At 39.9% G+C, this 15922-nt stretch overlaps 1 protein-coding gene across 6 annotated transcripts in view; it reads left to right on the top strand.

Annotated features, from left to right (window-relative positions):
- The window catches only part of BICRAL (BICRA like chromatin remodeling complex associated protein), a 106364-nt gene that overhangs the window by 66061 nt on the left and 24381 nt on the right, over positions 1 to 15922 (top strand). For all 6 annotated transcript variants that reach the window (XM_081296009.1, XM_081296010.1, XM_081296011.1 and 3 more), the window contains one exon: positions 3348 to 5027. In XM_081296009.1, coding sequence (XP_081152135.1) covers positions 3348 to 5027 — 1680 coding nt within the window. The remainder of the gene's footprint in view (positions 1 to 3347; positions 5028 to 15922) is intronic.

Genomic DNA, 15922 nt, shown 5'->3' on the forward strand with positions numbered 1-15922 from the left:
GGGGGGGCCTTTTTTGTCTGTGTTTTTTGTAGTGCTGGTGATCAAACTCTTACACATTGTAGGAAAGTACTACTGAGCTGTATCCCCAGCCCCTGTTTGTTTTTGTTTGAGACAGAGGTCTCACTGTGTTGCCCAGGCTGGTCTCAAACTCCTGGTCTCAAGTCATCCTCCTTCCTCAGCCTTGTGAGTAGCTGGGACTATAGGCGGCACCATTAATTGAAGTTTTAATTGTCTTTGTATCATGATCAGAATCTTTGTCTTTTGTAATTTATATGGGAAGAAAATCTATTGAATTATGTTGACATGTTTTTTACTTTTAGTCACAGATGACAAGGTATATGAGCCAGGCATTGGTGATACATGCCTATAATCCCAGCAACTTGGGAGGCTGAGGCAGGAGGATCACAAGTTCAAAGCCAGCCTCAGCAATTTAGCAAGGCCCTAAGCAATTTATCAGGACCCTGTCTCTAAATAAAATATAAAAAGGACTGGGGGGCTGGGGAATGTGGCTCAACCGGTAGCGCACCCGCCTGGAATGCGTGCGGCCCGGGTTCGATCCTCCAGCACCACATACAAACAAAGATGTTGTGTCCGCCAATAACTAATAAATAAATAAATATTAAAAAAAAAAAAAAGGACTGGGGATGTGGCTCAGTGGTTAAGCCCCTCTAGGTGCAATCTCTGGTACCAAAAAAAAAAAAAAAAAAAAAGATTACTGTGTTTGAGCCAGGAGTGGTGGTTTACACCTGTTATTCCAGCTACTTGGAAAGCTGAAGGTGCACACCTGTAATTCCAGCAACTCAGGAGGCTGAGGCAAGGGAGTCATAAATTCAAGGCCAGCCTCTGCAACTTAGCAAGACCCTGTCTAAAAAATTTTTAAAACTTAATAAGGACAGAGAGCTGGGGATGTGGCTCAAGCGGTAGCGCGCTCGCCTGGCATGCGTGCGGCCCGGGTTCGATCCTCAGCACCACATACCAACAAAGATGTTGTGTCCGCCGAGAACTAAAAATAAATATTAAAAATTCTCACTCTCTCTCTCTCTCTCTCCTCTCTCACTCTCTCTTTAAAAAAAAAAAAAAAAATAAGGACAGAGAATGTAGTGTAGCTCAGTGGTTTAATCCCCAACACCATAAAAAAAAAAAAAAAGATTACCATGTTTGTACTATACATAGTTACTATGTCGAGATTGTAGGGTCTAGCTAAATGGCCCAGGCTGGCCTCAAATTTGTGATCCTCCTACCTCAGCCTCCCGAGTAGCTGGGATTATGGACATGTGCCACCAAACCCAGAAATTTTCTTGCTTTCCCCACTTCCTTTCAAATGATTCTCCAAGTCCAAAGATGATGTCCACCTGACCTGGTGGATATGTTAGTCCTATTTCAATTGTTAATTGGATGTGAAATGAATCAGTCAGCTTTTCTATCTAGGTCTTCTCGTAATTTAGCACCTAACACCACCTTAGTTAAGGCAAATTGGCATACTCATTCTTGAATACTCTGTTTTTAACTTTTCTCTTTACCTCCCCCCCTTTCTTTTTCAATCTCTCTCTCTCTCTCTCTAATTGTAGTAAATACATACAACAGAATTTGTCATCTTGGTGCTAGGCATGACATAGCTTAGTTGAAGAGCACTTGCCTAACATACATGAGGCACTAGGTTCGATCCCCAGCACTATAAAAAGTAAAACAAAAACATCTTGCCGGGTACAAAGGCATGTACCTGTAATCCCAGTGGCTCGGAAGGCTGAGGCAGGAAGATTGTGAGTTCAAAGCTTGCCTTAGCAACTTAGTGAGGTCCTAAGCAACTCAGCAAGACCCTGTCTCTAAATAAAATACAAAAAAATTGGCTGGAGATGTGGCTCAGTGGTTAAGTACCTCCGGGTTCAATCCATGGTACCAAAAAAAAAAAAAAAAACAACTATTTTCAAGCGTACGGTTCAGTAGTGTGTATACCCATATTGTCTTCACTTTATTTTAAATGGCTGTTGCTTCCTTATTATTTCCTTTTACAATATTTGGCATGTTCCATAAAAGACTACTAGACAGTGGAGTGTGTCTTATTTATCACTGTGTTCAGTTCTCTTCTTACCCTATGCTATTATCTCTAGTTGAAATGCCTATTTCCTAATAACTCCTTGAGGACAGAAACTAACCTACAAGTGAGCTTAGTAAATGTTTTACTTAAATAAAATGTTTTACTTTTTTTTTAATATATTTTTTTTAGATGTTGATGGATCTTTAGTCATTTATTTAAATACGGTGCTGAGAATCGAACCCAGGGCCTCACACATGCTAGGCAAGTGCTCTACCACTGAGCCACAACTCCAGCCCCCCAAAAATGTTTTACTTTTAAAAAGAACACTTAAGTGGAGTTTTCTTAGGTTTTTTTTTTTTTTTTTTAGGTTTTTTTGTTGTTGTCGTTAATTTAAAGAAATGTTGTTAAAAACATTAGTGGTTTTAAAAACATGTTAATATGTTGATTACTTTGAAGAAATTAAATGGCTAGGTATGGTGCACACCTGTAATCCCAGCTGCTCAGGAGGTTAAGGTAGAAGGATCACAAGTTTGAGGATAGCCTTCGCAAACCTATCTCAACAAAAATTTAAAAAGTGTCAGGGATGCAGTTCAGTAGAAGAATGCCTCTGGGTTCAATCACCAGTACCATCAAGGAGGAAAAAAAAAAAATCAGTGACTCATTTTGTTAGAACCTTGTTTTATCTGGACTGTTCTTGCTGGCACACCTTGTAGACCCCTTGTAGAATAACATCCTTCACTTGGACTTCTGGGGTACAAAGGACTAGAAAGAAAAACTGTCTCCTAATACATAACAACTCTAGATTTGAGTCCCACTCCCTTGGACTGGAAGCTACTTTATTTATATGTGGTGCTGAGAATCGAACCTAGTGCCTCACACATGCTAGATAAATGCTCTACCACTGAGCCACACCCCAGCCACTGAAGCCACTTTAAAAAAATAAAATCTTAGGTGCTTGGAGTGTAGCTCAGTGGTACAGCATGTACTTAGCATGCATAAGGCCTGGGTTCTATCCCCAGCTCCAAAAAAATAAAAATAAAAATAACTAAAGTCTATGTCAGTATCTCAAAATCATGGAGCTGAACTACAGGTATTATTCAGCACTCATGTTGTTTATCTGTTCCCTACAAAATAATTTACCAGAGCAATGAAAGTATAGACTTACAGTGTTTAGAAAACAAAGTGAGTAGTTTAAAGACTTGTACTTGAAAAATAGATTGTTATGCTTTATTTGTATTCAAAAGTGAGATTAATTTTTGTGCATTTCTTTCAAAGGCTGGATATGCCATATAATACCTTCTTATTTTTTCAGAATGCTGATCCTAAATCATCCCTCAAAGGTGTAAGCAACCAGCTTGGAGAAGGGCCCAGTGATGGACTGCCACTTTCAAGTAGCCTTCAGTTTCTTGAAGATGAACTTGAGTCTTCTCCTCTTCCTGATCTCAGTGAGGACCAACCTTTTGACATTCTTCAGAAATCCTTGCAGGAGGCTAATATCACTGAACAGACATTGGCAGAAGAGGCATATTTAGATGCCAGTATAGGTTCAAGCCAACAGTTTGCACAAGCTCAGCTTCATCCTTCTTCATCAGCATCCTTTACTCAGGCTTCTAATGTTTCTAATTACTCAGGTCAGACGCTGCAGCCTATAGGGGTGACTCACGTGCCTGTTGGTGCATCATTTGCAAGCAATACAGTAGGTGTGCAACATGGCTTTATGCAACACGTGGGGATCAGTGTTCCCAGCCAGCATTTGTCAAATAGCAGTCAGATTAGTGGTTCTGGTCAAATACAATTAATTGGGTCATTTGGTAATCAACCTTCCATGATGACTATTAATAATCTAGATGGATCTCAAATTATATTAAAGGGCAGCGGACAGCAAGCCCCATCAAATGTGAGTGGAGGGCTTCTGGTTCATAGACAGACTCCTAATGGCAACTCTTTGTTTGGGAACTCCAGTTCCAGTCCAGTAGCACAGCCTGTTACCGTTCCATTTAACAGCACAAATTTTCAAACATCTTTACCTGTGCATAACATCATCATACAAAGGGGTCTTGCACCAAACTCAAATAAAGTCCCAATTAATATACAGCCAAAGCCTATCCAGATGGGTCAGCAAAATACATACAATGTGAACAATTTGGGAATTCAGCAGCATCATGTACAACAAGGAATCTCTTTTGCCTCTGCAAGCTCACCCCAGGGCTCAGTAGTTGGTCCACACATGTCTGTGAACATTGTCAACCAACAGAATACAAGAAAGCCCGTCACCTCACAGGCAGTGAGCAGCACTGGGGGTAGTATCGTTATTCATTCCCCCATGAGCCAGCCTCATACACCCCAAAGTCAGTTCCTCATACCTACAAGCCTTTCCGTCAGTTCCAACTCGGTACACCATGTCCAGACCATTAATGGGCAACTTCTTCAGACTCAACCTTCTCAGCTCATTTCTGGCCAAGTGGCCTCGGAGCATGTCATGTTGAATAGGAATTCTTCCAACATGCTCAGGACCAACCAACCATATTCTGGACAGATGATAAACAACCAGAATACTGCCGTCCAGTTAGTGTCGGGACAGACATTCGCCACCTCTGGAAGTCCAGTGATAGTCAATCATGCCTCTCCTCAGATTGTTGGTGGGCAGATGCCCTTGCAGCAAGCGTCACCAACTGTATTACACCTGTCACCTGGGCAGAGCAGCGTTTCCCAAGGAAGACCAGGCTTCACTACCATGCCCTCTGCAACAAGCATGTCAGGACCTAGTCGGTTCCCTGCTGTTAGTTCAGGCAACACTGCCCATCCTAGCCTTGGGTCTGTGGTTCAATCTGGTGCATCAGGATCAAACTTTACGGGAGACCCGCTGACCCAGCCAAACAGGACTCCAATACCAGTCAGCGTGTCTCATCGTCTTCCAGTTTCTTCTTCCAAATCTACCAGCACCTTCAGTAACACACCTGGAACAGGAACCCAGCAACAGTTCTTCTGTCAGGTAATGCTTTTTTTTTTTTTTCTTCAAATAAATGTCTGACAGATTATAGAATGGAAGAATAGAATGCATACTCAAATATAATTTTTATCTTAGGCTCCCAATTTGTTAACTTAAAATGCTCGGTTTATGATCAATTGTGTTTTATCTTCATGATTAAAATATTTTATCCAGCATAACATTTTGGTTTAGAGTTTCTGGAGACAGATTCTGGCATCTGAATCTAGATTTTCTGATGTGGAGCCAGTTAATTAACTTTCTTCTTCAGTGAAATGGGCATATAACCACGTTACCATCCCATGGTGTTATTAGCAGGATTCAATGAGATAATTCCCACAAAGCATTTGCATAGTCTTGGCAGATAGCAAGTACTCAGCAGGGGCCAGTATTTATATTTGTATGTACTTGATGAAATGCATTATGGGCACTTAAGAAGAAAGATTATTTTAGATTATTATTTATATATATCACATAGCAGGCCACTCAGTCTTTGACAGTGAACTAGGTGGAATGTTTTAGCTGCTTCTTGGATGCCAACCAGAAAGACTCAGGGATTCAGTAGGACTCAACAGTGGCCCCACACTAGAGGGAAGCACTTAGAGGGAGAGAATCTGGGCATTCTCATTTGACCAGGTACCTGAGCCTGCTCTTACCATGCCATTGTGCAGGTAAATTACTATGGTAATTGGTGACACCACACAAGGATTAAGTTTCTTAAAAAGGGACTGATCATCAGCTTCAGTCCTTCATTGTCATTAACTGACCCTTTTGCTCCTCTGCTTTCGGTTCCCATTCATTTGGAGCATACTCTGTATTTCCAGCTCCTCTCCTTCCCAGCTAGGAGGCCCTTTTCTATACCCCACTTCTACCCTCCTCAGTTCTCCATTTCCACTGCCTTTCTCTTCCACATTCAGAAATTTCAAGAATTTTATATATAATGAATGGATATTATTCAGCAGTAAAAGAGAATAAAATCATGGCATTTGCAGGTAAATGGATGGCATTGGAGAAGATAATGATAAGTGAAGTTAGCCAATCCCAATAGTTCCCAATAGTGCTACTATAAACATTGATGTGGCTGTGTCCCTGTAATATGCTGGTTTTAAGTCCTTTGAGTATAGTGTGAGGAGAGGGATAGCTGGGTCAAATGGTGGTTCCATTCCCAGTTTCCAAGGAATCTCCATACTGCTTTCCATATTGGCTTCACCAATTTGCAGCCCCACCAGCAATGTATGAGTATGCCTTTTCCCCCACATCCTTGCCAACCTTATTATTGTTTGTCTTCATAATAGCTGCCATTCTGACTGGAGTGAGATGGTATCTTAGAGTAGTTTTGATTTGCATTTCCCTAATTGCTAGAGATGATGATCATTTTTTCATATATTTCTTGATTGATTGTATATCCTCTTCTGAGAAGTGTCTGTTCAGGTCCTTGGCCCATTTATTAAGTGGATTATTTGGGGTTTTTTTAGTGCTTAGCTTTTTGAGTTTTTTATAATACCCAAGAGATTAGTGCTGTATCTGATGTGTGAGGGGTAAAAATTTGCTCCCAAGATGTAGGCTCTCTATTCACCTCACAGATTGTTTCTTTTGCTGAGAAGAAACTTTATACTTTGAATCCATCCCATTTATTGATTCTTGGTTTTAATTCTTGTGCTATAGGAGTCTTATTAAGGAAGTTGGGGCCTAATCCCACAGGATAAAGATTAGGGCCTACTTTTTCTTCTATTAGACGCAGAATCTCTGGTTTAATTCCTAGGTTCTTGATCCACTTTGAGTTGAGTTTTGTGCATGGTGAAAGATAGGGGTTTAATTTCATTTTGTTGCATATGGATTTCCAGTTTTCCTAGCACCATTTGTTGAAGGCTATCTTTTCTCCAATGAATGTTTTTGTCACCTTTATCTAATATAATTGTAATTTTGTGGGTTAGTCTCTGTGTCCTCTATTCTATATCATCCATCTACCAGTCTGTTTTGGTGTCAATACCATGCTGTTTTTGTTACTATTGCTCTGTAGTATAGTTTAAGGTCTGGTATAGTGATGCCACCGCTTCACTCTTCCTGCTATGGATTGGTTTAGCTATTCTGGGTCTCTTATTTTTCCAGATGAATTTCATGATTGCTTTTTCTATTTCTATGGGGAATGCCATTGGGATTTTGATCAGAATTAAAAAATTCCACCAGAAAACTTCTAGAACTAGTAAATGAATTCAGCAAAATAGCAGGATATAAAATCAACACCCATAAATCAAAGGCATTTCTGTATACAGTGAAAAATCCTCTGAGAGGGAAATGAGGAAAACTACCCCATTTGCAATAGCTAAAAAAAAAAAAAAATACTTAGGAATCAACTTAATGAAAGAGGTGAAAGATCTATACAATGAAAACTACAGAACCCTAAAGAAAGAAATCAAAGAAGACCTTAGAAGATGGAAAGATGTACCTTGCTTTTAGATAGGCAGAGTTAATATCATCACTATTCTACTCTAAGGAAGAGATTTTTCCTTCTCTTCCCTTTACATGTTTGTTTGTTTATATCAGTTGAGCACATAGATTCTTACTCATGGATTTTACTCAGTGAGTTATAAACTGTTGTAATCATTTATTTTGAGGCTCAAATCAACCCAAATTTGACCAACGGGCACCCCTCCAAATTGGCTGCTGATCTTTCTGACATGTTTCTGTGGTGCTTTGAGCACTTACTTTGATTTCTGGCAAAACAAAATGTTCCCTGTTATCTGGGCATGGACATATGGGTACTTGCCTGCAATCCCAACAACTTGGAAAGCTGAGGCAGGAGGATTGCAAATTTGAGACCAGCCTTAGCAACTTAGCAAGACCCTGTCTCAAAATAAAAAATAAAAAAAAGAAAAAGATGTTCCATATTCGTCTTTTAAATTCTGTGACCCTTTCCTAGAATCAACAATTTCTATAAGGAGATTTACTCCTCCTTCTGGAGAATAATATTTAGAAAGCAAGGTCTGAGCACTCTGTAAGTTCAAAGCTACTGAGGTCATCTCAAGTGGTAAATACGCTTATTTATACATATGCAATACTTAATATTCATATGTATTTATCAATGTATAATTATTAGCTATGAGTTTATGTTGATACTTCTAATTGTATCCTACAACTACTGGATTCACTCAAGCCTCTTTCTTTTCTGTACTCGTAGCTTCCTTTTCTAAAAGCAATAAAGAACAGGTCCACAATATATTTGTTTGCTCAATCCTAGAATTGTAGTAAGTAGTTTTAGAATTGTTATTTTTTAAAAAAAATATATATCGGGCTGGGGATGTGGCTCAAGCGGTAGTGCGCTCGCCTGGAATGCGTGCGGCCCGGGTTCGATCCTCAGCACCACATACCAACAAAGATGTTGTGTCCCCCGAGAACTAAAAAAAAAAATAAATATTAAAAAATCTCTCTCTCTCTCTCCTCTCTCACTCTCTAAAAAAAAAATATATCTTTTATAACTTTATTTTATTTATTTATTTTGTATGTGGTGCTGAGAGTCAAACCCAGGGCCTCACACTTGCTAAGCAAGCATTCCTACCACTGAGCCACAACCCCAGCCCCTAGAATTGTTAATCCATGTTTTTCATCATTATGAATATAGATCTACTGATTAGACTTCAATATTGTTTCATAGTGCTGTCTTTAGCTTAAGAATTTATAGTGAAAGTACTGTATTCAAAGTTATTTGGGTTCATTGTTTTGGAGTTTTTTTGTTTTGTTGTTTTTTTTTTTTTTTTTTTTTTTTTTTTTTTTGGTACTGGGAATTGAACCCAGGGCCTTGCACCATGTGCTAGGCAAAGTGCTGTACCACTGAGCTACATTTCCAGCATATTTTTTTTCTCTCTTTTTTTTTTTTTTTTTTTTTTTGAGACAAAGTCTCACTAAGTTACATAGGCTGACCTTGAATTTTCAATCTTCCTTCCTCAGCCTCTGGAATAATGGGTTTACAGGAGTGTCCCACCACACCTGGCTACTTAATTCCTTGGAACACATCAGCCATTAGCATGGTGGCACAGTTGGGGCTGCGCAGAACATAGACCTGGACTGAACTCACTCCTCCCCTATGTTAGTTAGCTTTTTGCCTTTGGGAGAAAAGTCGTCGTAGAGGAAGAAATATTTATTTTGACTCAAAGTCTCTGACACCTGAGTCCATAGTCAGCTGATTCTATTTGTAGTTTCTAGGCCTGAGGCAAGGCAGAAAAGATTCCAGTGAAAGAACTTGGCAGAGCAAAGCTGCTCAGCTCAGGGTAGCTGGGAAGCGGAAAGATGAAGGGGCTAGGGACAAGAACTGTCCTCCTTCCTGGGCATACCCCCAGTAACCTACTTCCTCCACTAGACCCCATCTTTTATGGTTTACACCATCTCCCAATAAGGCCATCAGCTATGAGACCATGGAAATGATCTATGGATTAGTCCACTAATGAGGTCAGATCCCTCATGATTCGGTCACATCCCGAGACCGTCACCTCTGATTATTGCTGCTTTAGGGACCAAACTGTCAATTCATGAGTCTTTAGAGGGCATTTCAGACCTAAACCCTAACATCCACCATGCGTGCCTTCCCTGTCACTTTGCACCCTCCCCCGAATTCACTTTTCTTCCTGTTTTCACACACATAAGCAGATACATACATATTTTTTATTTCCCCTTCTTTCTTTTTCAAAATGAAGCATAACATAGATACTCTTAAATTGCAGAAAGTTTTCTAAAAATCCCGTATGTCCAATAATAAGGGAATGATTTGAAATGATAAAATACTATGTAGCCATTTAACAGGTTTCCAAATAAATTTGGGTACAGATTTACAAATAATTTTCGGTAATAAATGCACATGTAATTGTAAAATATTTTTTAAAATGGTTCACTCTTTTAGAAAAATGGTGAAGAAAGCCAGGTGTGGTGGTACACACTTTAATCCCAGAGAATGGGGAGACTGAGGCAGGAGGATGGCAAGTTTGAAGCTAGCTTGGGCAATTTAGTGAGACCCTATTTCAAAATAAAAAAGGCTGAGGATGTGGCTCAGTGGAAGAGTGCCTCTGGGCTCAATCCCTAGTTCCACAAAAAGCAAATAAGAAAATTGATGAGGAGAGACAATGTAGTGAACTGGAAAACTGAAAACGCTCTTAAGAAACACTCAGAACTTGATTAGGAGAAAGTATACAAAACCTTAACTGCAATGTCCTGTGGCAGGATATAAGTTAGCTAAATTTCCTTCTAATTTTAAAAACTTATCCCTCACAGAGAAAATGATTCCCAGACAGCATTTATCAAACTTATTTATTTATTTATTTTGGTACCAGGAATTCAGGGGCACTCAACCCACTGAGCCACATCCCCAGCCCTATTTTATATTTTCTTTAGAGATAGGGTCTCACTGAGTTGCTTAGCACCTTGCTGTTGCTGAGGCTGGCTTTGAACTCGTGATCCTCCTGCCTCAGCCTCCAAAGCCCCTGGGGATTATAGGTGTGAGCAACCATGCCTGGTGCATTTCTTAAAAATAAGTAAACCATGCAGTTGGTAAAATTGTAAAACAGTTGCTAAATAGTTCAGAAAAAAAGCAGGTCTTCCCTCCAGTCCCACAGTTTCTTCCTGAAGTCTCCTGTTTTTAGGTTATTTCTATTTTCCCAGACATAGCCTCTGCTTTTGTTGTACAGAGGACATGGGGAAAAAAAAAAATATATATATATATATATATATACACATATATATATATATATATATAATCTGTAATATACCATAGATATTTTCACTCACTTGAGTATCATTTTCTATCAGTATGTATTGATCTGCTTTATTGTTATTATGATTAATTATACTAATCAGCTACAGTATGGTCCTCCCCCCCCCCCGTTTTTTTTTTTTTTTTTTTGGCCAGATAATAATGCTTCAAAGGGGGAAAACCTCATAACCACAAAAGTTTCAGTTGTTCAAAGCTAATAAGAAATCTACACAGGCAGCTTCAAAGTAATTTTTTGTGATTTTAATGCCAAAAAAGTACCAGAAACTAGGCCAGTGGTATTAATTCAAGTGTGCTCCTCCTGTCACTTTTGGGGAACAGGTGTATTGATGAAAGGGATGATAGCCTTGGAGGTGGCATGAATTGGAAGAGTAGTATGTAGATCACAACCCCCACAGCATCTGAAACACCAATAGGGACTCTTACTTTATAATTTGTGTGTAAATTTTTGTATGAATTATAATGAACTAAAGTACCATTATCAGAGACCTTTGGTGTTTATCTCTTTGAGGAAATTGAATTCAGCAAGTTTTAATACTATAAAGGGCTAATATTAGGGCCAAGTTTTTACATGTAATTATTATTTGTTTTCAATATTAATATATATTAATTTGATTCTAAAAATTGCATGGTACAGAAAAGTGCCTACCCAGCCACCCAGTTACTTGCAGACAACCAGTGTAACCAGTTTCTTGGGGTGTGAACCTAAGTCTCCTCCCTATCTTTGTAATGGGAAAACTTTCAAACACTTGGGAATTTGGAACAATATAGTGAGCCCACTTACCTAGAGTCATTAGTGGTTTATATTAGATTTCTTTGATTTGAGCCAGTAATGTTGTATATGCCAGTTTTGCACTATAGAATCCAATCAGAGAGCACTGGTTTCATTTAGTTGTCACCTCTCTTTAGTGTATAACAGCCCCATCAATAGTGTAGAGTAGCCCTCAATAGGGAGTTTTCTAATTGTTTCCTCCTCATTAAAGCCCCTCTGGCATAACAGCTTGGGCAAGACACATAATGTCAGTTTGTCCCATTATTGGTGATGCTGAATATTGGTGATGCCTTGCCCAGTTTATCCTCTAGGTACTTGCTCCTTTTGTGAAGAAATGATCTCTAGGATTGTGCTTTGAGACCAAGTGACTATCATGTGTCTTATGTCCCAGGGATCTGAGACATCCTTTTTTTCCTGGTACTGGGGATTGAACTCAAGGGTGCCCTAGCCCTTTTGATTTTTTATTTTAAGACAAGATCTCACTAAATTGATTAGTCTGGCACTGAATTTGCTCTTCTCCTGCCCCAGCCTCCCAAGCAGCTAAGCAGTGCCACCATGCCCTCCTTATGTCAACTTTGATGGCCTTCAATAAATATTATAATTGATGGTTTCAAAAATGGTGATTTTTTAAATTGTACTACCCTATTTACATTTATTGACTGAGATTTTACCATAAAGAGAATCTTTTTTTACCAGGTGTGGTGGTACATACCAGCGGCTTAGAATCCCAGCTCTACCATGCGGCCTGCGCAGTGGTTTCATTAATGAGGTTCTAGGCATTAAGTTAGTTAGAAGAGATCGAAATAAAACACACAAACCAGTTACCTTATTTATATTGCTAGGTCCGAGAGGGCTCGCCTCCCTGGTTCCCGCCTCTAGCCGCCCAGCAGGGCAGCGAGGATTACTCTGGGCTAGCAGGAGAGAGAGAGAGAGCGCGAACACGCCTGGAAGTAGCCTTTTATTTGGGGAACAAGAGATTCAGGGGAGAATTCCATCCAATGAAGGTTGAGGGGGGGCTGCACTCCAAGGTCAGGGTCAGTGATTGGGTCTCCGTGGTCAGTGGTCACGCACACCCCCACATGGATGGGCTCTCTCATCAGGAAAGGGTCGGGAAAGCTCCGACACAGCCAGAGCGCCTCAGGCCCTTAACGGGAGTCACCCAATCACGTGTCAGAATGGCTCTCCACACCCAGCGGCTTGGGAGAATGAGGCAGGAGATTGCGAGTTCAAAGCCAGCCTCAGCAAAAGCAAGGCACTAAGCAACTCAGTGAAATCCTGTCTCTAAATAAAATACAAAATAGGGCTGGGGATGTGGCTCAGTGTCAAGTGCCCCTGAATTCAATCCCTTGTACAAAAAAAGCTTTTTCTTCTTCTCCTTTCTTTCTTTTTTTTTTTTTTTTAAGTAACATTATGAACTCACACATTTGCTTTTAGGAATTTTGCATTCATTTTAATTTTTTTTATTATGAAAAATTCTAACATGAACAGAGTAGTTAAAACAGTGTAATGAGCCCCACACTTAATCAACTACAGCACTTACTAGCCCATGGCTGCTCTTGTCTCACCCCTACTCTACCCATTGTCCCCTTGTGCAGTGCTATTTTGAAGCTAATCCTGACATACTGGTTCATCTGTAACAGTTTAATGTGTATTTCTAAAAGTTCATATGTTCTTTTATATATGAATGTCTTGTAATCTATTGCTTTCCTTTTAGATACTCAGATTGTCCCAAATTTGATCATGGAGGCCTGTTGGCTCCTGTACTTTTTCTCTGTACATGACTCCTTCTCTGAGTACTTTCTTGCTTTTTGGCACAAGATATTATAGGCTTACCTTGAGATCCCCTTGCCTGGAACCTAGAATCACCCATTCTCCAAGGAGCCCAGTGAATTTAAGTCTTAATGCTGAGAGTAACTTATAGGTTTTACACTCACTTATAAATGGATTAAAAATTTAATGTGGGCTAGGGTTGTGGTTCAGCCGTAGAGCACTTGCCTAGCATGTGTGAGGCCCTGGGTTTAATCCTCAGTACTACATAAAGGTAAATAAATAAAAGCAAAGGTATTGTGTACAACTAAAAGAAATAAATTTTTAAAAAATTTAAAGTCAATGATTAAACCGTGACTTTCAAGAGTTTAGCCTATCAAACAAAAGTAAACCCATTATTACAGATCCAAAACTCTTTAGATCTATAGATTTAAAATTCTTTGAGATTAGCTGAGCCCATGTTGCCTACAGCACCTACAGCACAGTGGGTATGGGAGTGCAGGAGGGAGTAAGGCTAAATTCTCTACTCAAGTCTGCAGCCCCGCCTGCGCCTCCCCAATTCCCTGTCTCCCTCCAACCCCACCTGCCTGCCTTACTATGGAATTTCAGATATTCAGACATATTTCAAAATCTAAATGTTCTTGTTGGGTGTGATGCACACATCTGTAATCCCAGGTACTTGGGAGGCTGAGGCACAATGATTGCCAAGTTCAAGACCAGCCTTGGCGACTTAGAAAGACTCTGTTTCAAATAAAAATAAAAAGGGCTGGGGATGTAGCTCAGTGGTAGAGCATCCCTGAATTCAGTCCCCAGCACCACACACACAAAAAAATCTAGATATTCTTATTTTCTTCTCCTACATTTTTTTCTTTTTTTGAGGGGGCTAGGTTGGGGGTAGGGACTGCCTGAGATTGGGGCAGGGCCTGCCTGAGATTGAACCCAGGGGCACTTAACCACTGAGCCACATCTTCAGTTGTTTTTATTTTTTGAGACAGGATTGAACCCAGGGGCACTTAACCACTGAGCCACATCTTCAGTCCTTTGTATTTTTTGAGACAGGATCTCACTAAGTTGCTGAAGCTAGCCTCAAACTTGCGATCCTCTTGCCTTAGCCTCCCAATTTTCTGGGCTTATAGGTATGCACCACCACACCTGACTCTCCTATACCTTTATAAATTACCAAGTCTTATAAAATTCTTCTTTGAAAATATCTCACATCCATTCTTTCCAATAATAGTGAAAATAATCATTTTATTAACAATGACAGAGACAGTGCTAGAGCTGTACATGTTCTTTCTAAACCTTTCCTCTTCTTTCTATAAGTAGTAATGTTAGTCCCATGTCATAATAGAGAAGGTAGAGGTTCAGAGCATGGATGATTTAAGGAAGTCTTTAAGAGGGAATGAAATGTATTGGAAAAGCGAGTTGGCTCAGTAGTCAGAGCTGAGTTGTTGATTCTGCTCTGCCAGTGAATGGTTCTGTGGGCTAAGCTCTTAAACTTGCTGAGCCCTGATTTTCTCTTCTCTAAAATGAGGAACTCTAGCTGAGCAATAGAATACTCAGGGAGCTTTAAAAAAAATATGGATCCCGGAACCTCACCCCTGTAACTTCTGATTTAAACAGCCTGGAGGAAAGGTTAATGCCTTTCCTCAGCATTTTCCAAAAGCTCCCCAAGTGATTCTCAGTTGCAGTCAGGATAGAGAACCAGCAGTCTAGATGATCTCCACAGTCCACTACATTCCTACCATCCCCTAATTAGACAACTATAGTAATTGTCTAGGTGATAAATCTTCTTTCATGGATTTACACCACATTAGTCTCCTAAAACATTTGCTTGGTGACTGAACCAAATCATCTGGGAGCTTCCTGTTCCTACCTGCAGTCAGATTTCACTGGTCAAAGCCCTCCATTCAGCATGGTCCCCTAAATAGGCCAGGCACATTGTGAGTTCAAACCTTTACTGACTGGTATCCACTGTGTGTTCTTTTCCGTCTTATCTCAATTTTTCTTTCCTTCAGGGCCTTACCCCTGAACTTGTGATTGCTTGGCCACAGGGAAATAATAAAGATGACACACAGGATCCTGACAGACACACTCAGGTTCACTGAAGTAAAAAAAATGGGAAGAGATTTTAACTTCAGTGCAAGTTATTGAGTTTGGTTTGGGATGTGGTTGTCAAGTATGAGGTTCCTGAAGGACAACCAGGTTGGATGACAAATAGCTATATATGCTAAAATTTAAGGACATAAATATGGGCTAAAATGGGATTGATCAGTATATAAATTGTAATCCTGGCAGTGGGAGTAGATGAGGTAGACCAGAGTTATAGTTTTATCAATAGATAAAATAGTCAACCAGAGAGAAACCCCAGAACATCTTAACATGTAGGGGGTGGACACAGAAAGAGAGTGAGGAAGAGTAAAGCCAGTAGGGATCAGACTCTTGGGTGATGAGAAAAGAGAATAGTGCAGGTGGGAGGGAAGAAGAGTAGAGCATCATTGAGATAAGGACTGGGAGGTTTTTAATAGATTTAACAACTAACTTGAAAACTGCTGGTGTCCTTGGTAAGACAATTTCCGAGGAATTGTAGCCGCAGAAGCCAGACTG

This window comes from Spermophilus citellus (genome assembly GCF_964194105.1).
Source record: "Spermophilus citellus genome assembly, chromosome: 5".
Lineage (NCBI taxonomy): Eukaryota > Metazoa > Chordata > Mammalia > Rodentia > Sciuridae > Spermophilus > Spermophilus citellus.